Source organism: Mus caroli, unplaced genomic scaffold, assembly GCF_978045245.1.
Source record: "Mus caroli unplaced genomic scaffold, Mus_caroli_1 scaffold_1, whole genome shotgun sequence".
NCBI lineage: Eukaryota > Metazoa > Chordata > Mammalia > Rodentia > Muridae > Mus > Mus caroli.
The window spans coordinates 174,810,179-174,834,734 of record NW_028227256.1 but is presented as its reverse complement, the minus strand read 5'-3'; the positions used below and the strand labels follow the sequence as shown (position 1 = coordinate 174,834,734).

The 24,556-nt window shown below is 46.2% G+C and overlaps 2 protein-coding genes across 10 annotated transcripts in view; one reads left to right on the top strand and one right to left on the bottom strand.

Moving 5' to 3' along the window:
• Akt3 (AKT serine/threonine kinase 3) overlaps nucleotides 1–5,243 on the top strand; it is a 241,042-nt gene extending 235,799 nt beyond the window's left edge. For all 4 annotated transcript variants that reach the window (XM_021162759.3, XM_085843271.1, XM_029481052.2 and 1 more), the window contains one exon: nucleotides 1,873–5,243. In XM_021162759.3, the coding sequence (XP_021018418.1) occupies nucleotides 1,873–1,958 (86 nt within the window). In that variant the 3' untranslated portion in view covers nucleotides 1,959–5,243. The remainder of the gene's footprint in view (nucleotides 1–1,872) is intronic.
• Nucleotides 5,244–6,916: 1,673 nt separating this feature from the next.
• Sdccag8 (SHH signaling and ciliogenesis regulator SDCCAG8) overlaps nucleotides 6,917–24,556 on the bottom strand; it is a 195,942-nt gene continuing 178,302 nt past the window's right edge. For 2 of the 6 annotated variants that reach the window (XM_029481038.2, XM_021162638.3), the window contains 2 exons: nucleotides 15,325–15,451; nucleotides 6,917–7,236 (listed from right to left, as the gene is read on the bottom strand). In XM_029481038.2, the coding sequence (XP_029336898.1) occupies nucleotides 7,207–7,236; nucleotides 15,325–15,451 (157 nt within the window). In that variant the 3' untranslated portion in view covers nucleotides 6,917–7,206. Of the gene's footprint in view, nucleotides 7,237–14,553; nucleotides 14,769–15,324; nucleotides 15,452–24,556 lie in introns of those variants that run through there. The other 4 variants (XM_085843266.1, XM_085843267.1, XM_085843258.1 and 1 more) reach the window with 4 other exon arrangements.

Below are 24,556 nucleotides of genomic sequence, written 5' to 3'. Positions count from 1 at the left end.
GTTCTGAACTCATATTTTCTCAGGAGGCTGAAATTTTCATCTGCCTCAGAACTATCTAGGATTGCTGCTCAGCTGCTGCCAAGGCAGCCGTCTCTCTGCAAAGGGTAATTTGTGTAGTATCCTATGCTAACTGTGTGTGGATGGAGTGTGTCTACCTACTGCACCAATAGTTTTTGATGCATTTGAGCTGAAAAAGTTAGGTAATGCCAATTCAGCCTCACTTCTGAGGTCCCTGTGAATTAAGGAGAGAATATGGAAAAGATTTTAAAAACTCATTTTTCAAATGAAGGCAAAGCCTTTTCTATTCATGAAATTAATCCTCCCAACAGAACCTGGGAAACAAAACAAAACAAACAAAAAAAGGAACTACCCCACTTAATGGATTTAAGGAAATGGAAATATTTTGCTTGAAAAAAGAAAAGATTGTAAGGCTACAGAGAGTTGATGGCATAGTAATTAAGGACGGCTGCTGCTTTTATAGGGGACCTTGGTTCAGTTCCTGGCCTCACATTGTGGGGCTTATAACGTGTAACTCCAGTTTCCAAGGTGTTTTAGTTTGTTTATATTACTGTGATTAAAAACCATGATGAGAAGTAACTTGGAGAGGATTTAACTGATTTACAGCATCCTGATCACAGTCCATCATCAAAGGAAGTTAGGAGCTTAAGACAGGAACCTAGAGGCAGGCTCTGATGTAGAGGTCATGCTTGCTGGATAGCTCCCGATGGCTTGCTCAGCCTGCCTTTTTATAGAATCCAGGACCCAGGGGTATGTACCCAGGGGTGAGAACACCCAGAGTGTGATGGACCTTCTCATATCAGTCATTCACCTAGAAAAATACCCCTGCAGACTTGCCTACAGTGCAACCTGATAGAGGCATGTTCTCAGTTGGAGCTCCCCTCTTCCCAGATGACTGCAGTTTATATCAAGTCTATAAATGTGCTGTGTAACCAGCACCCAGGGCATCTGAGGCCTCCTCCAGACTCTGAGGGCACTGAGCCTCATAGGTTTTAAATAAACACACAGACACACCCTCTCTCTCTCTCTCTCTCTCACACACACACACACACACACACACAATAAAAAGAAACCATGTTTTAGAAGGTTGTACTGACTAGTGTATCCTGATTATAGGATAGTGTGCAGTGGACTTTGCAGATGAGCAAGAGTGTCTTGGGTGGCGCTTTGTAGTGCTTGGCTACACCCAAGGAAGAGCTTTATAATTGTGAACTGCAATCATAGAACACTTAGGGAAGAAGGGGTTTGGTTCGTTGTGACCCTTCACATACAGGGGAAAAGAGATGAGAGGGCATTTATACATGTTGTCCTGCCCCCAGAGCTTGCAAATTCTTTCTTGTTTTCCTGATGAACCAGGTCTTCAAATCTGCCCATTGGTTTTTCATCTTTTTTCTTGATTTCTCTATTCTAGCTTAAAATTTTACTATAAGAAAATAAAAAATAGTGTGCTAGTCAATAGTAAATATTGAGTAAAGTTGCTTAAGAAGATGAGTTTGCAGTCATACCTAGGTCACCAGGAAGAAAAACTACAAGCACTTTGGAGTCCTAATGGGTTCTGTAGAATTCAATGACTTACAGTCTAGAACTTTATGCTTTCCTGAAGTGCAAGATCCTTGAAGGTAGTATTCTGGGGTTGTTTTTTTTTTTTCAGTAACATTTTTCCTAAAATATTGAATAATGAAATTTTGATTTCTTAGAGATGATTTTATAATATTCTTTGTAGACCATGTGTATATAGAAATCACAGTCCTTTAAACTCAGTTTTACTGAGAAGTTGACGAGATGTACTGTTTCTGAGTGTGTAGGCAGAGTAACAGTAGAAACAGAAATGACAGCGCTGTTTGCTGCCCACAGATGACGACGACGGCATGGACGGCATGGACAACGAGCGGCGGCCACACTTCCCTCAGTTCTCCTACTCTGCAAGCGGACGGGAATAAGTTCCTTTCAGTCTGTTTCTACACTGTCATCTTAGACTTTGCCACTGAGACTGATTCCTGGACATCTCTACCAGTCCTCGCTCTTACAGTTAGCAGGGGCACCTTCTGACATCCCTGACCAGCCAAGGGTCTTCACCCTCACCACCTCTCACCCACATGAAACCATATACACAACACTCCAGTTTTGTTTTTGCATGAAATTGTATCTCAGTCTAAGGTCTCATGCTGTTGCTGCTACTGTCTTACTATTATAGCAACTTTCAGAAGTAATTTCACAATCTTTGGGAGTCATGAGCCCATCGTTCATTTGTGCATCAAGTGTCATCTTTTGGTTTTTGGTTTTCCCTAGCAGTGAAGGCTAAATGAGATACACTGATTCTAGGTACATTGTTAACTTTCTAGGAGATAAATCAAGAACTAATTAGACTAAGAAGATTTAGTTTATATTTCTGAACAAGCAATTGTTGAAGGGTGGTGGTGTGTGTATGTAAGAGTTTAGCAGTGTATGTCTGACCAGCACATGAAGTGTGTATCACTGACATTTGGCTGGAAAATCTTAGGAAACATTGAGAGGACTGAAGGGCCAATGAGATACACATGTTTTTTTTTTTAAATTCCTGCTGGCTATTGTGGAGGAAGCCCAGTGCCACCTATGGATGCCCAGGTTTCAAGGGCAAATGGACATTGTTCAACCAAGTACTGACGGTGCAGAGTCCCCTAGAGAGTCTTAGGATCTACTTTGTACCAGAGAGTATTTTCCCCTGGGCTTGGCAACCTTTTTCCCTTCTTTATATTTATCACCTCTGATGGCTGAAGAATGTAGACAGTATAATGATCCTGCTGTCGCCAAAATCTATACACCAAGGTGAACAGGTGTTTGCCTTACCAGTTTGAAGTTTTTACTTTCAGTTATAGGTAAATTAGCTTTTTCTCAGATGTTAAAACTTTGAATGTCCTTTATGGGTTTGTTTATATTACAGTAGTATTTATTTTTTAGTGATGAGAATTGTGTTGTCATGTTAGCAAGCGCAGCTCCAATTCACAGGTCATTGCCTGCGTTTTCTTTTGACCCATGTGCAAGGAATGTACACACCCATTAGAATCATGCACTTTTTCTCCTATGTTAAAAACAATGGTAAGGCTCTGGGACTGTATCTGTTGGCTAGAATCTGGCTAGAATCTCTGGGAGAAGAGATGCTGTGATTTAATCCCTTGGAGCTGAAATGAGAGCATCCCCAACTACCCAGTGCCAAGGGATGGATGTGAGAGGATAGCCTGGCAGAAAGTAATGGAGAAAGCTGAGACCCAAATGATGATGAGAAATGAACTCTACTCGGAAAAATGAACACATCACAAGTATTCACACAATAGGAAGTAAAGGATAAGAAGCTGATGTGTTTATTCTTATCAAGGTACATTCATTACTGAATCAAGCCATCAGGGAAAACAACAAAACAAAACACCTCTAGCTTTTATTTTTCTGTACATATTCATGTCTCCCAACCCAAACATTTCTCACTGAGAGGGGACATGTATGCAAACCTCATCTTTCTCCTTCATTAATGATGATCTTCAGATTAACCCTTTGGTGCTAGGAGCTGACACTTTCCAAAGCAGACTATGAAGTCCAAGGATCAAAGCCTCTCTTGCAGCAAGCAAGAGGGCAACTGCTGCTCCAAGGAGTGATCATGGAAATGGATTCCAGTTACTAACTGACAGCTCCAAATGGAAGACTACAGTGTGACATAGTGTTACTGCATTGTCTTTTTGAGTAGGAAGTCATGTTCTCATGCAGGTGTCTTGGCCTCTAGGCTCAGACTTAGAGAAGCAGAGCCGCTGCTGGCAGTGGCTGGCCGCTGGGACTGCTGGGGTGTAAAGGGCATTTTCCTAAGGCAGCTAAGACAGACTCAGACACAGATTTTTGTCCTAATTTTTCATGTTTCTACCTGGGTGAGTTTACCCTTAGTAGGAAGTAGGGAGTTAAACAGGTGTATTCTTACATCTGCTGTCTTCTGTTTTCCTACATAGAAGTATGTTGAATCTTTCACATTGACAAGGAAGTAGATTAGATGGTAAGTCCTTTAAGTTACCTTGCATCCATTCTGTAAGAAAGGAGTAGGAGAGGAAGAAAAGCAAGCTGAGCCTGGCCGATGTTGAGAGCATTACTCCCTCAGAGGGAGCAGACACTGTACACTAAGCACACAGCTTCTTTTGTGTTGTCTCTCCCTCCAAGTCTTAAGATAATTTCATGACCTTGGCCAAGGATACTTTGTGAAGATTAATGAGGGGACATTGGCAATGCCTCAGGCTGGCCACTCCTCACACTGGCCCTTGGTCCCCAGCCATTCAAAGGGTTACTCATCCCACCCCTGACTACCTGAGTGTCACCACAGGTGGGTTCTTGGCTTTGAGTTCAAGAATTCTTTCCTTACACCCTCCACCAGATGTCAGTGGAAAGGCAGAAGTACAACAGAGGTGTGGGAGGAAAGTCTAAAAACTTGTGTTGCCCAGGCCTCCAGCTTAGGGTTCTGGCAAGTAAGACGGCCTGAAACCTGGCATCATCATGTCCGGGCAGCTCTGGCTTTGTGAGTCCAGCTCCTACCAACTCCACCTTGACCTCTTGTCTCCATGCAGGGCTGTCTGGGAGGAAACTGGCCACTTCTGCTCAGACTGCTGCCAGCGCTCTCACAGCTTTGCTCTCTACACTAATGACATAGATTATTCCAGTATTGTTCCCATTTCCCATCTGACCTCCAGCTTCTCGGAGCTGACTTCTTGCAGGGGCCACATGCTTCTTTCCCTCACTAACTGCAGGGTCTCCACCACACCTCAGTGTACACACTTTGCTGCTACCGTCTGTACTGTCTACATCACAGTTCCCTTAGCTTGCTCCTGGTAGTGCATTACAGGCAAGCATGAAATGTAAAGTATTTATTTAAATAAAAAGGAAACCTCTGAATTGGTCATCGAGTCACCTCCCTGTAGATTTGTAGTCTGTGACATATTTTGACTTTCTAGTTCTGCTAGATCCATATAAGATCTGGTCATCTGGTTAAGGGTTTGAAGCAGACACAGCTATGAACCCGGATGGTATCCTCACTGTCACGGCTGGCCACACCACAGATGTTTATGTCCTTACGTTTATGACCCACAGGGTGCGAAGTAACTCCCAAGAACCTGATTTTGTCCACTGTCCACTCTCAGTGTCTCACACTCTCTGATAGGGAGGGAGACACATTACTTCCTTCCTACAGACAGCTGAAATAAAGCCCTATGTCAATCTGCTGCTTCTCTGTTTGTTGTTGTTGGATATGGCTCTGTAATTTCAGAAAACTAAATTTCCTCCTTTTCTGGAAAAATGATTATAGCCCCAGCTGTTATTAACCAACCCTGTATGAAGGTGTGATAGGAAAAGAGGTAAATTTCTCTTCCATAAAACACATACCGGGTGTTTTTACTTGACCAAAATGCCACTAGCATGCTTGTACAAACTGATAAAGGGCTAGGTGTGGAGTCACTGGCCACCAGCAGTAGATTTTAAGGCACATCTACTAGGATGCCAGATAAAGAGTAGATTGCAGACCCTAAAGGTCTTAATAAGAAAGGGTGTGGGCCCAGAATCCTCAAGGAATGCAGCTTATCACTAATGTCTTCCTGATAACATACTGTGCCACACCCTTCCTGGCAAGGGTATCTTTAACCCTTCATGTCAATTTGACTTAGACATGAGTAATTGATGGCTAGAATGTCTGGATTACATTGTTTTGGACGGGGTGTCTTTCTGATTTTTACCTCATAAGCTACAATTGTAGAACTTGGCTTTGCTCTTGTGAGTTCAACAGAGAGAGGAATGACTTTTGGGACCAGTTAGGCATGCATGTGTATTTCTCACAGCCAAATTTGGGGACATTCTTATATGTGCTGTCCTCAAAATCAACTGGGGTTGGCAGATCCATGAGGCTGAAATAAAGTGACCTCTACAACTCTCTAAAGGTGCTATTTTTAGAATATTGTATAATTTATTCCTGGTATACATAAAACAATTGAGGACAGTTAAAACCTGTGACAGCTTTATGTCTAGCACATTTGATGAAACCTGAAACTTCTGACTCAGAAGTTGTGCTGTTCTAGGCTTGCACCTTTGGCATGCCCCAGAGATGAGGATGGCCCATGTGCCGTCATGCTGCCAGCACACCATGGCCTAAGCTGCATGTTTGTGAAGGGCAGGCTGAGCATGTGGACACCAGGCCTCCACTGAGAGCCCTGGGCTGCTGGGCAGCCGGGCTGTGGGCAGGGAGAGGTGAGGTCTCACATGCAGGCTTGCCCTTAGTGTTTCATCCCTCCCTCAGACACCATGACCATCTCAGCATCTGGGCTTTATCTCCATCTGTCTGTTTGGTTTTTGTTTTTGTTTGTTTTGTGGTGCTGGGGTAGGAACCCAGGGCCTCACACATGCTGGGCAAGTGCTCTGCCACCAAGCTACACCCCAGACCTTCCAGTGTCCATTTGTATTCCTTTGAAGCATTTGAGGGCTTGACTGTATAGTAGAAATACTATTTTAGACTAAGAATATGATCTGTGTACAGATATTTGATATACTGTTAAGTAAATTTTCTAATTTCACATACATTTGTTTTTAGGCTCCTCTCAAATACTGCTATTGAAGACAAAAATCTGACACCATCGAGCCAAAGATGCCTTTTTGGGGGGAGGGGGAGGGGTTTGCTTTGTGTTGTTCAGAGAATGGGAAGAAAAATGCAGAGTGCTTCCTGAGTGCACACAGTTCGATGGGAAATACTGGATGCTGGCTAAAGGTAGACATGGTCATGAGCGGGAAGAAGCTGTGGCCAGCAGGAGGAGGGGTGGTCTTCAGTCCACGTTGGCTGACTTCAAACATGTGCCTTTCAGTGTGTTTTGTCATTGCTACAAAATGAAAAGGAAACGGAACAACTCAAGTCTTTAGGAAGGTCATTTTATTAATCCATGTGTATACTTTAGAGACAACGTAAATCAGTGACTTGAAGCTGTTCTGAGCACACACTCCCAACGAGCCCTAGCCAGTTGATGCTGAAGCAAGCACTCCCTGTCCGTAGCACAGGGACAGACCATGGCATGAGGACCAGCCCCCCTGCAGTCCCTGGTGGTGTCTCCCTGGGGAGGTTTCAGTGCACTGTGGCACATTAAGTACAAATCAGATGAATGTAAATATCTCTTTGTAAATCATTTATTTCACTCTGTTTCATCCAGGTCAGCAATCAGATTGTGGCATGCTGGGTAACTGGAAAAAAATGATAATAAAAAGTAAGTTTAAATAGATCATGGGTATTTGTTTTCTCATTTGCTGGTTTGGTCAGCTGTTATCACTGAAGTTTTGGAGAAAAAGTTTCTGTTGCTAAAAGTGTGAAAATTATGTATAGCCAACTGTACTAAAAATTTGTACCTTACCTGCTGCTACCAGAGACCAAAGAAAGCCCTGTTTGTATATCCATATCAAGTCATACACTTTGAACGATTTCCTTCTGAACGCAGCCTGTACTCCAGGCCTGTGTGTACTTCTACCTGTGGACAGTTGACATTGTGACAGCGTGCTGAACTATGTGTTAGGAAACTGATCAGACATTAGATGGGCAAACGTGGGGAAGGTTATAATGGCACAAAGTAACACAAAGTGTGTCTTTTACCTGCAGTTTCTTGAAACTGTACAGATATGTCTTTACACTCTCACAGAGATGCTCCACTCACATGCTAGAAGGCAGGAGCCATGATACTGAGTCTCTCATTTCTAAGGTTTTGCACTTGGGTGGGAGTTGGGGGAGGGGGGCAGCCAAGGGTTAGGCAAGTGATAAACACTATCCCCTGGTGACTATACTGACATTGCACACAGCCCACTAGGTCTATTAGAATGTCTCCCTAGTTCTGGGGTGTCTTCAGTGGAAGATGACGAGCTACAGTACTGTGAAAGTCTAAGGAGAGCTATCTATGGTAGCCCCAGAACTGCAGGTTCCATTGGGCCAGGATGGAACAGATTGTGCACTGAGCACAGGCCAGGGACCACCCAGCCCTGGACCTAGACCTAGCATCCAAGGGAGTATTCTTCTGCCTTGTGGGATCCGTGATTCCCTGGTAGGGATTTCTAACTTGGGAGAGTGAGACATGTTGGAAATGCTTTTCCTTTCTTCTTTTTCCACCTTTGGAGAAGGTCATGTGTGCATTTAGGTAGATGTTACCATGTGTGAATAGCATGGTGATGACTTTTAGTGAACTGTTATGTGAGCAGACTGGGTTCTCAAAGGGAATGGAGGTGGGGTTGGGGCAAAAGGCAAAGCAGGACAGTGTGAGGTTAGCAGTGAGGAGCTTTTCAGAGCTCAGAGGAGCTCTGTTCTCAGACTCTTCCATAGGGGGTCTGGGACATCTGTCAGTCCAAGTCTGTGACCAATTTAACCAGCAGACAGGTTTTCTGTTAACGCTGATGCTAGCATTCACTGAACAAGCTGATCCTGGTTCTGAAAGGGACTAGTTGGGAAACCCCTCTGCCCCGTGCTCTGAGGATAGCCAGGTAAGACTGCTGCCTGGTGTCCTGTACCCCTGGACAACAGGGTTTCTAACCCAAGAAAGTAAGTGACTGGACATGAATTTGTACAAACCATGACAAATATATTTCAGAAGTCAGAGGGGAATGAACTTGGGCAGAAAAAAAGTCCTCCCTTCAGTTCAGATGAGTGAGACCCTGTGGCTGAGAATGGAGCTTTGCAGCAGGATCTTCATTAACCCAGAAATGCATCTCTCTGTGAGTCTGGGTTCCTGTGATCCCAAGGCCATCTAATAATTGGTATCACTGGGCTCCCTATTGCTGCATGCCCTGCCCTTTTGACTGGGGACAGCCTCCTGGGATGATAGGATGTGAGGCAAGACAGGCACATGTGAAGTCACATGCACATAGAGCAAGAGTTGTTCCTCTCCAGTCAGTATAGGCTTCGCTTTGGGTAGGCACACAGTTTCTTATTGCCACTGCATATCCTCTTCAAGTCTCGCACTCCTAGTGTCTCTGCCAGAGTGACATTCTTGTGTCTTTCCACACAGTACCAGAGACACGAAAACGTGAGTTATTATCATAGTCTGACTTGTCTGCAGTCATGTGTCTGAGGTGTGACTAATGTGCATTTCTGTCCTCAACTCTGCAGCCACTGCGGTCTCAGTCTCGGAGAGAAGGCGTATGTCTAGGCAATGTTCTCAGCTTGAGCTTCTGACAACTGTCTCTCCATTCAGCCCTCCCCTGTTACCATGGCCACTGGTGTGGCCTTCTGGCCCTGACTGCCCTGGGAGCAGAAGAGAGATGCCCTTGCATTCTGGGGTCCAGCCTGGTGTAGCTGGCCTTTGTACTTTCCTCTTTTCCCTTCTACCACAGCCTTTTCCCCCAAACCTTGGGTTTTGTGCTCAATTTATTTCTGAAGTTTATTTTAAACTTGGCTTTTTATGAAGTGAGATGTATGGGGTGACCCAAAGTGTTTCCCAGTTGACCATGCTTTAGGGTCCCCAGCCCTTCTTCCTGCTGGATTAGATTCTTGCTTTGTAGTCCGGACTGCCATTTCCTTTGTTTCTTTTCCTTTCCACTGAGGTTGGACTCCTCGCTGTATAGCTCAGGCTGGCCTCACCTCAGCCTCCTAATGACTGCCCTTTAGTGTCTGTCCTACAACTGCTCAAGTCAGTATTCTTTCTGGCTCTCTGTGTGTACCTTACCTCATGTGGTGAGGTCCCCAAACACTCTGTTCCTATACCCCTGGCAGTAGGCATCTACTTTTAAGAGTAAGGGCTTTCTCGGTGGTCCTTCCAAGCTTGTTCTGAGGTGACAGAGGTACATTCAGGCCCTCAGATCCTTTCTGTGGCTTGCCTTCCTTCTGGTTCTATGCACCCAGCTGCTCCACTTTCCCATACATGTCTCCTTTGTTGGGCTACATCATTCCATCTGCCTGAGAGAATATGACCTGATTTCTCTCCAGTGGCCCCATGATCCTGTTATGATATTGACAGTGACTACAAAATTCAGTGGCACTTGGCCTGGGCTCCAAATGGGAACTAACCTATACTTAAGATGCAGAGCATGTGACCTCCAGGTACAGATCCTACGATGATTTTCAAGGCCTGCTGTGGTATATCCATGAAGAACTGAGCAGCTGGCATGACAACATTCTAAAGGGCAAGATAGGAGGCAACCCAGAATGACCAACCCAGATGGGGAGAATAGAGTATCATGTCTGTGTGCTACAGACTGTAGTGGGTTGTGAAGGGCATTGAGCTTAGCAAGTGGTAATAGCTACCAAGCTCAGCAGTGCCCACCAGACCCTAGAGCAGTCTCCCCAACATAGGCCAGAGTTTCTGGTAGGAATACCAAGATTCTGGCCACTGTCAGCTATGAAGCAAGGCAGAAATCACAAGTCGCCGTAAACAAGCACTGACTCCTTGCTGGCCACCTGTCTGAGCTTTTGAAGACAGCTGTGGTCCCTTCCATGGATGGCCTGGCTCTGCTGCCTCTTTAGAAGCCAGAGCCAGGGGAAAGTAGAATGGGCAGAGAGGCTGTCCTCAGACAAAGCAAGACTTGACTGGATGGGAGGCAGCTCTGTGTGGGCCAGAGACACAGATGCTCTTGCAGGAGCACCTGCAAAGTGTCTTCTGCGCACACATCTCCTCACCAGAGCCCTCCAGCGGCATGTGCCATTATTTTGGCCCCCAACCACTTTCTCTGCAAAGGGGCAGGTATTTGTTTTATGTGAATCATATTTTCATGGGAAATAAATTTTAAGAATTCCCAAAGGACAGACAGTGTCACCAACAGCAGAGTGGAGCCTCTGGCTGCCTTGTGTTTGAAAGTGTTACAAATGAAGACAACATTGACATTTGGGGTTGTAATGTGACGGAATTGCAGTCTTTTAAAGGCAAGAACCACTTATCTCCACTGCATGTAATATTCAGTGTTTTGTTCACTTGTCTAATTGGATTAAAATATTTAGCTCCCTTTAAAAACTCGATTGTGAATTTATATTGCAAAATATAATGTCTAACTCAGAAAGCAGAAAGAGGAGCAATGCATCTGAAGCAATATAAAATTCAACATTGTTCACCCACCATGCCTACTCTGGAAGTATACATACAGTCTTGGACAAAGGGAGCTCTTAGAGCAGGCCTCTTAGGTGAAGTCTAGTGTGCTCCTCAGTATTAGTGACAAACAAGGCGCCTAGATGAACTGCTAAGCTTACTCTGTGCTGTTTCAGCTGCTTGGGGAAGTCTCCATGACTTCCCCGTGATTATGTTAGAAATTCAGCCCAGGGTCTTATGTCATTCTCTAAAAACACCCAGCAGCAGGGAGTTAATGACATCGTAGCTGCATATGTTCAAGTTGATTTAAAAAAATATGCAAGTCACTTTGGTTGACAGTGTCTTGTACACAGTTTTGAAAGAATCAGGGCAAACTTTAACAGAGTCAGTTTTTATTTGAAAAATATTTTCTGGGAATGTATCAGTGTTTATTTTTGAGACTGACAATTCGGGTGAAAATCAGGATAAAAACAAAAAAACAACAATTTGGTTGAAATCAAATTGTTTGTTTTCATCTATTTAGAATTCTTTCCAAAAAATCCTGGTTCAGGAGGAGGCTTTGTAAATTATTTTATTTAGTATATTTTCTGTTCCATTCATAAGACACCATCTGTCTTGCAGGTAGTTAACTGTGTGTGGACCCTGAAGTCAGCTAGGCAAAGCCCCTGGGCTCTAGAAAGGACAAGATAAGAGTGACCATCTCTAGGTCCCCACTTTGTCTCTCCACTCCCCACCAGCCAGTGGGTCTGGGCTACCCTCATTTGAGCTGCCCATCGCCAGACTCAATCCTGTGTGTGCTTCTACTCACAAGCAGGCCTCTCCACCCCTCCCTAGGATTTGCCTCTCATGCTTATTTTCAACTCTATTCAATGAGTCCTTGGATGTAATGAGATAATGTCGATGATCTTGAATATAATCACATATGGCTGCTCGATCCTTGCACAACTTTAAATCAAATTAGAAAGTACATTCGCTGCCAAGAATGCTTAAAAGTCATAGGGCCAACTGATTAACCACTGACACGGCAGCTTCCGACTCTGTTTTCTAAACTGTGAGTGATTCATAAGAAGGGACTCAAAGGGAATCCCTCCCCAGACTGAATGCTGAGGACTGAACAGGCAGGCTGCTCAGGGTGACAGCTATTGCGGGATGCCAGGCAGCTGAAACCAGAGTCATTACCCAGTAAGTAACTCAAGCCCATCTTGATGGAAGAAACAGCCCTCCCACTGGACAGAGCGTTTCTGTTCTCTCCCCAGGAACAGAATCCACAATTTCCTCACCAGCCGGCCCCACCCTTCCTGACCAGATGTTACTCTTTGGGTTTAGGCTTCTGACCCCAACTCTGCTCCAAGCTTTGCCCCTGGGACCCAGGATCCTCACCTACAAGCCACCTCTACACTACCACTATGGGCAGCTCTGGCAAGTCAGGCAAGGAGAGAGAACAGGGATCTAGTCCAGCTCTCATATCTCATAGTCAGGCTGAGAGGGCTACCACCAGGGTAAGACCAAGCCACCACAGTCATGTCCACACAGGGCCTTCTAATGGCCCTTTTCTAAAAGCTCCTTCCAGTGTGAGTGAAGAAGTTAGGAAAGTCACCATTTTTAGTCAATCCTGAGGTAGGAGCATACTATAAACCAGCTGGAGGGTTACCCTGCACCCTGCATAGTCACTTTCCTACCACATGGCAGCTGTGTAAGCTCTCCAGCCCAAAGTGGCATTGGTACATAGTCACTCACAACCAGGACAGGTTCCCTTCATGGGCAAGAGACTGTGTGTGACTCAAATCTAAACAGAAGCCATTTAGAATAATCAAGGCTTAGAAACAAGGCATTTCCTGTTGGAGTCCACCATTCTTTCTCTGAACAGGCCAGGGCTTAGGAAATAGAGCCAATCTGAAGGACGTGACTAAGCTCCCAAGCAGCTGTCTGGGTCAGAAAATACCCACTCTCTTTTGCGTACTGAGCAGACAGAAATTTTCAGAGTTTGACATGCAAAATTAAGCTATTATGCTTAATTCATCCAGGCAGAGAAAATGGAGGCCTTCAGCCACACCACTGCCACACTGGACACAAGGCATCTATAAGCCTCAGATGCCCAGAAGTCCAGGTGGAGACAGGTCAGAGCACAGCCTTTCCCTGAGGAGCCTCTTCCCCAACCAGATACATACAATCAGTCAAACTTTGACTTGCTTACTTCAAGGATTCCTCATTTAAAAATCAGTTTACAATTCAGGTTTATTTTGGACAAAAAAATGAATCACATTAGTCCCAGGCCACCAAGTGCCAGCACATGGAGACCAGTGTAACCCTTGTGCCAGAGTGGACTGGGTTAGAGACTGCGCAAAGATCTTGCAAAACCTCCAACTGCTCCCAGCATTTGCAACAGGGAGCCATTACCTCTGCCAAATTTCTTTCGTCCTGGTCATCTTAAAATAACATGCAGGGTAGAATTTCAATATAAAAAGCCCCATCAGAGATGCTCCAGACAGCAAGGGGTAGACAAGTCATTTGTATTGCCACTGGCAAAGGAAGACCTTTTTCCTGCAATATTCTTTTAAGTGCAGTGAATTTGGAAATTCTCAAGCTTTTAAAACTCTGGAAAAGGCTTCTAAAAATATCTGTGCTCCATGTTAAGATCTGTGTGTGCCATAAAAAGGGGGTGATTAGTCCAAAGGCAAAGCTCACCATGCCATAGATTCCAGTCCATCATATGTCAAAATAGCCTAATTACCAAAGGCGGCTCTGGTGACTTTGGACTTTGATGAACCAAATCTCCCTTGGACCTCCCAACAGACCTAGGTTATGACCAAAATCCAGTTCCTCCTCTAGGAGATGGACTCTGCACTGAGCACTGAGCACAGTAAAGATGGTCGTGTCACTGCTGGCTCTATGGGAACTTCTCAGGAAGGGGAGAAAGTGACCTCAAGTATGGGGTACTTCAGGCTACCAAGTTCCTAAGATCCCACTGAGCATGCCACTACCCTAACATGCCCAGTTCTCTTAATTCTCATGCAGCAGATGAGGACAGAAGCTCAGGAGAGCCATGGATACCTTGGCCAAGGTTTTCAAACGGAGTTGTTTCTGGCTACAATTCCAAACTAAGAGATTCTTTCTGTCTTTACAAATTACCCCAATAGCGTATAAATGGAGGTGTCTGGGTTCTGCTTCCAGACATGCCTGGAGTGCCAGGAGCCACCACAACTGGGTGTTTACATACATTCCAGACAGTGGTCATTGTCAAATCCTGCTGACCTGTGCCCTCTAGCCCTCCGGTGCATACTTCTACCATTGTGTGAGCCCTCTGCCCAGTGTCCAGTTTGGATCTTTCACAACTGAGAACTTGAAGCAATTTACAGGACTGAATAGGCAGAGTTCAAGGCAGGTCAAGATTGCCAGCTCAAGGTCCTTTCGAATAGAGAATGAGAAATGGTCTTTCTTCCTTTCACTTCCAGAGGCTTCCCCACTAACCACTGCAAGCACACATATATATCCTTATCTTCACAAATTGCTTGATGGGGCAAAACCCCCAGAGCCTCTCTGATGTGAGAAGTTGCTGAGAAGAACAGTAGTTTGTGCCACCCGTCCAACTCACCTGGGCTCTTTTCCGCCATTATCTAACCTGAATGGGGACAGCTTGGGCTCTGGAGTCAGACTTAGGTTCCATTTGCTGTGCCCCTATTTGCTAGCTGAATATGCTTGTTTGAGCCTCAGTTTCCCTATCTGCAAAATGGAGACAATAATATCAGCCTTGCTGGCTTGCTTAACTGAACAGAATGAGCACATATTTTAGATAGCAGACTACTGATTTGGGCTAAGACATCTGATTACTCTCATGAGACCTTCCCATCTGGGAGCACCTCTTTCTTCTACTGTTAAGGTCCTTCAATCCTCAGGAGTAGTTCACAGCTGCCTCCTCCACATGTTGGGCCTGAGCACTGCTATTCCTCTTTCCCGCTAGTCTTCCCCTCCAGTGTTCCTGCATGGTGTGGCTGCCTTTGGTATGCCTGGGTTGATACATGTGCCTGAGTCTGATGAGAGACAAGCTTCAGTTTATGCTTGGCATAACTCTCTCCCAGCTTATGACCTGACCTATGTGATCCTTAGGGATTTGGGCCTGTGACACTGCAGCCTAGAAAGGGGGAAGGAGAAAAATCTATGTGTGTTGCCATGCAGCCCTGGGCCCCCTTGAGCTATAGTGGGCTTTTCGTGCTCCCACATGGCCCACGACTGCCCTCAGCCTGGCCCACAGAGGTCCCTGTGTGTGTCCCCACCCTACCTGCACTCGCAGCCGGTCCACTTCCTCAGACAGGTTCTGTCGCTCCAGGAGAAGCTGATTCTGCTTGTTCAGCAGCTGCACCAGCTGCTGCGCCGTAGCCTGGCCATGCTTATCCAGCTGCCTGAGTCTGCAGAAAAGGAATTTGAGATGAGTTCCGAGAGCTGGTTGCTTTGGAGAGCATGGAGGACAGTGACAGGTGTTAGCTCTATCAGTTATATGTGTTGATGTTTCAATGCTATGACAAAATACTTGGGGAAGAAATGCCTTACTTTGGCTTATGTGTTCATGAGTTTCTGCCCATGATTGGCTAACTACATTGAACCCCTGATTCCTTAGCTGTAGCACTTTGTTTGGGTCTGTGGCAAGGTAGCGTTCCTTGTTTAGGCATATGTGGTAAAGAAAGTCCTCACAGCAAGGAGGATAGGATATGGAGAGAGAAGGCCAATGTCTCAGGACTACATTCAAGATCAAATCCCTAATAACCCAACTTCCTCCCACTAGGCTCCTCTTAAAGTTCCAGCACCTTCGTGTAGCACTGGGGACTGGGAACAAAGCCTTCAAACGGGAACCACTGTGGGACAGTGAAGCTGGAAGCTCCTGAGAGAGTACCAAGGTGCAATAGGTTAGCCATAGCTCTGGGGCCACTGACCAGCACGTATTAAGCTGGATACCTTCTAGCACATGACAGGGAGAGCATCAGCCCCTCAACACGCTTCTGATTAGAAAACACTCCAGGCAGTTGAGTACAGAAGACTGGAGCCTTAGACTCACAAGAGATAAAAAATAAGGGGCCTAAATCCTCCACTGTCCACAGGGAAGCGGCTGCGACTGGGCAGATTGCAGCCCTAGATGTGGATGGCTGAGGCTCCAGAAACACTGAACTAAGGGCTTTCCATTATTAATCCCTGTCAGTCACAGGCTGTGGCCTGCTGACCAGATGTCTTCAAAGATCCTAAATTTGTCCCTCTGCTGATAGGCCCTCCTCCCCAGACTTGCTAATTCCCTCCAGCCATTATCCTCATCTGTCCACAGACAGCCCGTGCAGTCACTAGCACATGTGCCTATGGAAGGGAGCTTTGGGTTAAAATTAGAGGGTAGCTACCACCCAGCTCTTCTCTGGGAGGCGAGGTGCAGTCTTCCTCTGCCTCCGAGGTCAGGAGCAGCACTGCAGGGCGAGCCCTAGCCACAGGAGAGGGTGTCATGAGCTCCATGATCATTTCAAATGCTCCCACACGTGCTGGTGCCTGCATGCAGCTGCTGACCTGGGGCCTCCTCACTTCAGGCTCTCTTCAGGTCCTGAGTGCTTCTGGTGGGCTCCATCCAGCACAGGCAGCCCCCACACACTGACTGAAGCATGGCATACCCTGTTCCCCAAACCTGGCTTCCTTTCTTTGCATATACTTGATTTGGCTGGAGTTATCTCCTCAGAGTCCCAGCACTGCCACCTCTTGCAAAGCAGGTGGGCTCCCTGTTTGCTGTCACACCAAGGTCAGGGTGCTTCTCATCTGGAGCTGACTACTATGCAGAGAGGAGAACAAAAGTGCAGAGCCTGCACCATGCATGAGTGTCTCCTCTCCATGCCTCCATGGTCCTATGATACAGTGCACAGTGGAAGGACCCAAGGGCCTAGCTTAGCTTACCCCACAGTGGCCCCATCAAACCTGAGCAATGGCTCATTTCCTGCCTGTGTCTGTAACACATGCTTCCTCTGCCCCAGGGGAAGGAAAACTCAAGTTTTCCTGGGGAAAGCCACAGCCAATGCAGCACTGGGATGCCGGCATGCCTGCACTCTGACACCTTGCCATAGGACAGGGTCTTCTCAGGGATCAGTCTCCCTGCTACAGAGGAGACAGACCTGCATGAAGCTTGTGTGGACCGTTGCCTAGGCAATCTGCTGACATATCTATGCACTCCCTCTCTTTGTAACCCCTGCTCTCATGGAGCACTGGCGTAGTTCCCACAGGGCTACTGACAGCTCTTTTGTTTTTCCCTGAGAAGCAATTAACTGTTCCATGTTCCAGTCAGGCAGGTAAGAAACACCATGGCTAGTATTGAGCCATATAATCCCAAGGTAGCTTCCCTCAGATTAAGTCCTACTGAGGTACTGGCTTTTGGCTTCCTGCTGCTGTGAACAAGAGGGGCCATGATGTTTATGAGCAATCTGTAAACGTGGGGTGGGGGTGGCAGGTCATAGGAGGCTTGGCTTCTTGCTGTAGCACCAAGCTGAGAGGAGTTAAACCCTGATTCCCATCCCCACTGGAAGGAGACCCTCCTCTACCCAAGCCTCTCTCTCAGGTTCACTCTCTCGTGAGCCTTCAGCCCATGCTCCACTGGTGCTGTAGCTACATACCACCAGACTTGGCGACTGTTTCAAACCGTTGATCACTCTATGAAGCTGGTCTCAGGTTTGATTTCCCTCCTTTTAAAAAGACATGCCCCCTACTGTACTGGGGACAGCTCTATACCGTCACTCCATATTCAGCAAGAAATACAAACATAGACCCAGTAACTTAAAACACCCCAACTTCACATTCACTGAAAAAGTCAAGACAGAATTTAGGACAAGAACTGCGAAGGAAATACACTCTGTGGAGTTCTCTGGAGACACATTATGAACGCCAAGAGAACAGATATTTTTTTTTTTTCTTTTTTTTTTTTTTAAAGTTTTCATTGTGTTTTATTGAAGTACTTTGTGTATTGGGAGGCATGTATGGGTGGGGACACATACATGCCATAGCATGCATGTAGAGGTCAGAACACATCTTTGTAGGGTTTGATCACTAGATACCGTGGTGGAGATATTTTTTTTCTAATTTAAAAGATATTTTATAAACATAGCCCAGCCCAGCCTGTACTCTGTTATTACTATCAGTCAGAAGCAGTTTCTTGGACTGTTCTATAGACACATAAGCTATATTTCAAATTTCTTGGTAGTGGTCATTATACTAATTTTTTTTTTTTTTGATGACTTAAATTGACAGCTGCTGGCAGTCACCATTTGCTGAGTTCCTAAGCTTATAACTCCATACTGATTATGCAATTATAATCCTCTGAAGTACCTTAGAGTCACCACTCCTATTTTAGAGATGGAAAAACTGAATGTGATGGGTTAGTTAAGTCCTGCCCGTCCACAGCAGAGACTGTGGTGCTCAGTTGGCTAAGTCACCAAGCCAGCCAACCAGCAGTGAAGAGGCCAGCACTGTGTTACTCAACTCTGTCTGGCTGTGGCAAATAACTGAGATGACAACTGGAAAGGTGGAGTGCCTGGCCTTAGCTTTCAGCTTCTCAGGTTTCAGATCAAGATTACCCTGCTCTGAGGCAGAGCACCCTGGCAGGCTTGTGGCAATGGAAGCCACTCACTTCATAGCAGCCAGGAAGCAGAAATGTGTAGTGGTTTTAGTAGCTTTGGCCCCCACAGACTCTTGTGTTTGATTGCTTGGTCACAGGGAGTGGCACTGTTAGGAGGGGTGGCCTTGATCGAGGAAGTGTGTCAGCTGGAGGTGGGGCTTTGAGGTCTTCAGTGCTCAAGTTATGCCCAGTATGAAACACATCCAGTCTCCTTCAGCTGCCTTCAGATAAAGATATAAAACTTTCAGCTCCTGAAGCACCATATCTGCCTACAGGCTGCCATACTTCCCACCATGATAACTAACTAAATCTCTGAAACTGTAAACTAGCCCCAAGTGAATGTTTTCATTTAGAAGAGTTGCCTTGGTCATGCTGTCTCTTCACAGCAATGAAGCCCTAACTAAGACAGAAGTTGTTATTGGAACTGGGATATTGCTGTGACAGGTCTGACCGGGTTTTTGTTTAGAAGAATGTGGATTTGGAATTAGCAAAGCAGTGGAATGCATTAAGGGGGTTTAATTGGCCATACTAGTCAAAGCATGGAGGACAGTACTGCCGAGGGGACCTGCCTGAAGATGGTTCAGAGAAAAAGAACTTCAGTATGTTGCCTAGAGATCATTTGTGTAGTATTTTGGTGAGGGATATGGCTGCTTTTTGCCCTTATCTGAAAAGTCTGGATGAGGCTAAAGTGAAGAGATTTAGATTAATTGAATTGACAAAGGAGATCTCAAAAGAGCCTAGCATAGATTCTGTCCTGTAGTTCACTTGTATAAGAACATTTGGTGGAATGTAGCAAGCTTAGAAAGAAAAATATACAAAATGTATGGTTCAAGGGTGAAAAGGGCACCCGAAAGTGGAATGGAGCTAAATGCTGTGTTCAGTGAGATATACAAACTAAAGATATTAAGTGGAATTAGGGAGTGGTGACCTCAGGGCAAGAGCCTACGAAGCTAAGCTTCCATCTTCTGAAAAGAAATTAAAGAAAAGCTTAGGTCCAGGTATGGTGGTGCACTCCTTTAATCCCAGCACACAGAAGCAAGCAGATCTCTGAGTTCAAGGCCAGCCTGGTCTGCAGAGCAAATTCCAGGACAGCCGGGCATAGGCAGTGAAGGAAACCATAACAAAGAGAAAGCTAGTGAAGATGTAATTGAACAAGGGGTCCATGTTTCAGCCCAGCAGGCAGCTGACTTGGCAGCTTTGGCCACATGGTTCTGGCTTTAGAATCAAAGATTCATTTCCCTCTGCAGGTAAAGAAAGCTGCTGAGACCATGTGGTATGTGGCCAGGGCATCCCGGATGGAGGCCGAGGAGTTTGTTGCATGAAAGTGTGAAGGGAAAGCCTGGATTGCCTTGGAGACCCCAAGATGTTAAGGGTGCTAAAGCCATGGGATACCTGCCAAGGAGAACTGCTAAGAGGAAGTGGGAACAGCCCAGGAGAGAGAAGTGTGCTGTAGTCAACAGAGGTGGAAAGAGTAGAGAGCTCAAGAGCATGTTGACATGCGACGTGGAGATGCAGAGTTGGGAGTCTGTCCAGCTGGTGTTTGGTCTTGCTTTGGTTCAGTATCTGCTTACTATGCTCTCTCCCCTGCAGTTTGGAATGGTAATGTATATCCTTGGCCATTGTATATTGGAAGTATGTGATCTGTTTTTTATTTTGATATTATAGGGAATTACAGTTAAGAGATTGCATGCATCTTAGAAGAGACTTTGAACTTTGGACTTTTAAACATTCTTGAAACTGTAATAGACTATGGGGACTTTTGAAGTTGGACTAAATGCCTTTTGTATTATTTTATGTCTGTAAACCTATGGGGGACAGGGAGTGGAATGTGGAGTTTTGAATAGGTTTGGCCCCCACAGATCCATGTGTTTGAATGTTTGGCTATTAGGAAGTACCTTATTAGAGGAGGTATGGCCTTGTTAAAGGAAATGTTTCACTGTGGAGGTAGGGTTTGAAGTCTTAAATGCTCAAGCTGTGCCCAGTGAAAAATGGCATCCAGTCTCCTGCTGCCTTCAGATCAAGATACAGAACTCTCAGTTGCTCCAGCACCATGTCTTCATGCTGTAATGATAATGGACTAAATCTCTGAAACTATAAGCCAGCCCAATCCCTATATAAGAGTTGCCTTGGTTATATCTCTTCATGGCAATGAAACCCTAGCTAAGACAAAGGGCCGGGGTCCCATTTCCTCCTTGTGCCCCAGAGACCTGACTTTCTTCCAGTAAGCCCCACCACTAAAAGGCTCCACCACCACTAAGTCATGCTACAGGCTAAACCAAACTAGAGCAAGGACCGAGGTAATTCCTGCCCTCAGAGCCGTGGTCTGTTGCCTGCGAAGAGATGAGTTATGCTGAATCAGAGCACAAACCAAACTGCTACAAAGGCATAAAGAGGAATGGTCAAACTGGCAAAGTGCTGGTCTGGAAAGGCCCGTGCCATGCTCATCACTCACTGAGCAGACACTGCCCAGGCCAGTGTGCACAGTGTTTTGCAAAATTACAACCCTAGTGCTCTCTGTCATTCCACCAAGTGGGAGTGATAATCCCACTTTCAAGATGAGAATACTGAGGCATGGGTTCAAAGTCGATGGGCTGGCAGGATGTGATATGAAGAGCTGAATGATACTGCTCTGGTAGGGCCAAACACAGCCCCTTGGCCTTTGGAGATTCCAACCTTTCTTGATCTCACTGGGGTACTTGCACAGGCTCGCCCCTGCCTGCTGCTCTCCCCAAGGGGCAGAGCTGCTTTCCAGTGTCAGTTCTCATCTAGTTTTATCATTCTGACCCATGGAGTCTCATGGCTTCTGCCCTTTCCTCCTCAAGCTATTCAGTGGTGATGAGAACAAGGTGGGTCATGATCTGAGGCCTGTGGAAATGTGTGTAGAGGGCAGCCCCTTCCAGCAAGGCTTCACAAATACCCAGGCTGCACATTGTCAGGAGAGCCACAAGCTCTCAGAGCAAGACCTTAGTTCAGTATATCTTCTCTAGGCCCACGTCTCATCCTAGCAATGTGTGGACCTTGTGACACCTTTGGAACTATGGCTGACTCCTGTCCTTGTCCCATGAAGCACCTTCTGTCCTCACAATGAATGGCTGGTGCATGAGAAAAGGACACTTCTCTTTTTTTATTTATTTGTTTGGTTTTTCGAGACTGGGTTTCTCTGTGTAGCCCTGGCTGTCCTGGAACTCACTCTGTAGACCAGGCTGGCCTCGAACTCAGAAATCCGCCTGCCTCTGCCTCCCGAGTGCTGGGATTAAAGGTGTGTGCCCGGCAGGACACTTCTTTTCACCAGGCAGGGGCTGGTGTGCCACCTAGGGCACAAGAGGACCTTTGGGACTTGCATGTGTAGGACGACTATTTCAGGACAACAACCGACCATGCTGTGTCGCTGCAGCCGGCTCAGGGCATCTCTAGGAATTCCAGGTGTGTAAGGGATAACACTTTCCATGACAACAAAGAATGGAGATGAAGATCATAGGAGACCCATGAATGCTGGGCCAAGCACCTCTGTATTGAACTAACAGCAATGGTCTCAGCCACAAGGCAGGTGCATGACCAGAAAGGGTACTTTTTGAAAACTATGTGAGACATCATGGTAAGACAGAGCAAGTGTAAACTACAAAACAACTCTGTAAAGCTGAGTGGGCTGGGACGAGGGTATGCAAAACAGTGGCAGCTTGGGTCCCCGGCTTCAGACATCCTTCTGCAAGGAATACTGTGAACTCGCACAGATCCGTACACTTAAACCTCTCTGTTGTATGTGAGATGGGGGAGCTACATGTGGTGTGTGAGCTCTGAGGTATAAAAACTAAATGAACGCTTGGGTACCCAGTGAGGCGCATCCTGCTCTGCTGTGCGGGTCACCACCGATGTCTGCACGGGTGAAGTGTCGGCTATACTCATTCCATGGGCTGTCTTCCCAGGAGAGGTGACTCCTGTTTGCTGTTGATTGTTTTGTTGTTGAGTTTTTGGTGTAGTAGTAAAATATCTTTTGTTCAGAAGTGTTCTTCGACTACAGCATCTTTGCTGTGGAGATTCTGACAGGATCTTCCTCCTTCTTCTCAGAAGCATATCCCCAGGATGCTTAGACCCACACTTACCCTGGGAGAGGAGTCTACTGATAAAATTAACGACATTTTCCAAACAGCATATAGAGCTTAAAACTGTAACTATTTGAACTGTAAAATATGCTCAGTTCTCCTTGCTCCCACTGAGGCTCTGGTATTGAGGAAGCACTCACTGCAGGACTGCAATTGTGAGCGTCTTGCATTTGTTATACAACTCAGTCCTCTGCATGCTGTGGAAGAGGACAGAGGAAAGAGTTACACTTGCAAGCTCACAGGACTCAAGGAGTAGCGATGAGAGAGCGGAAGTGAGGAAAGTGTCCACAGCTACATAGGAGAGCTACTTAGGCTCCTCCTCTGTCCCTGTCTGTCCCTCCCATATTCCTGGGAAATCTCTGCAGACCTGCAAGCCCATGCTCCCCAGGACAGGGCTGGGCCTCTCCTGTCTTGATGCCTCTGACTAGGCTTTCTTCCAAAACATCTCTGGGAATTTCAAGTGTAAAAGGGACACAATCACCATGGCAATGAAGAGTCCCCCTTCCATATCAGATGCTTTTATTTCAGTCCCTGGCTCCAAGTGAAATGTCTGAGGTGCCTTGGCACTTAATACTCTGTCTGAGCAACCTGTCCAAGTGGCCTCAGTCACACTGGGACTCGCTGGACTCCCTCCCTCCCCAGTGCTCATCCCTCTGCCCCCCCCCCACCTTGTTGGGCACTCCTTCTTTATTCCAACCTTCTGTCCCCACTGCCCATATGCACTCAGGTATCCTGTAACACTACACACCTCCTCCTTCTATTCTTTAGATACTCTCCACAGCCAAAGTTCTCAACAGTGCCTGCAGTCCCAGCAGTTGCAGCCAAGATGGAGACAGCAGGATCAAGAGTTCAAGGCAAGTGTCAGCCACACAAGAGAGACACCAACCTGGGCTATATAAAACTCTGTTTCAAAACAGCCACACCTAAAATCCCTGACCCTCCTTCTGTGGTAGAGTCTTCATACTAGCTAGACCCAAAGGATCCATGGTCCTTCTCCATCCACTCACATCATGTCTGTTTGATGGAAATTATTGCTCCAGCTCTGTGGCCATATTCCCTTGCCTAATAACAGGGTGTCTTTCACTGTCTGGCCCCTGCATAGTCTCCTCTCCTCACACAGTGGGTATCTCAGCCTTTCCAAAGGAAAAGTACTGCATACAACTTAAGCACTCTCAGTCATCACTGGGATTTGAAAATCTTACAACAGGTGAATAAACAGGAGACGTGGAAGCAGGGGTAACTATACAGAATCCATTCATACTGGCTAGTCTACTTCAGGCTGGGTTACTCTCAGTTCAAGCCCTCCAAAGTAACACTTCCAACCTGATTTCCAAGCACAGCCATCGGGCCTGGGGCATGGGCATCCATACCCTGGAAAAGCCAGGAGGAGAAGACTATGAACAGTGTGTGCAACCAGCCTGCAGTACCGCAGACTATGAACTGCATATGGGACCCAGCTTGCAGAGAGTGCAGGCCTGCTGAAAGCCATGCACACACACACCCTTCACTTGTACTCAGAAACCTAAGCTGCTCAGGGTGGGGCACAGAGCCCATCAAGCACAAAGCGAGCAGTACCTGTTGGGTGGGGAGAAGCCTCAGCCAGGGAGACAGCCATTCCCTTCCCAGCTCTCCATCTTCCCAAACCACAGAGGCACCGGGTTTGCTACACTCCCATCTCCCCACATCACTAGCTACACAATCCTAACACTGCACTGAGTACAAGTTTTGAAAATCCAATTACCCTAATCACTGTTCGAGGTAATTAATTCTGGCGACTGAACCAT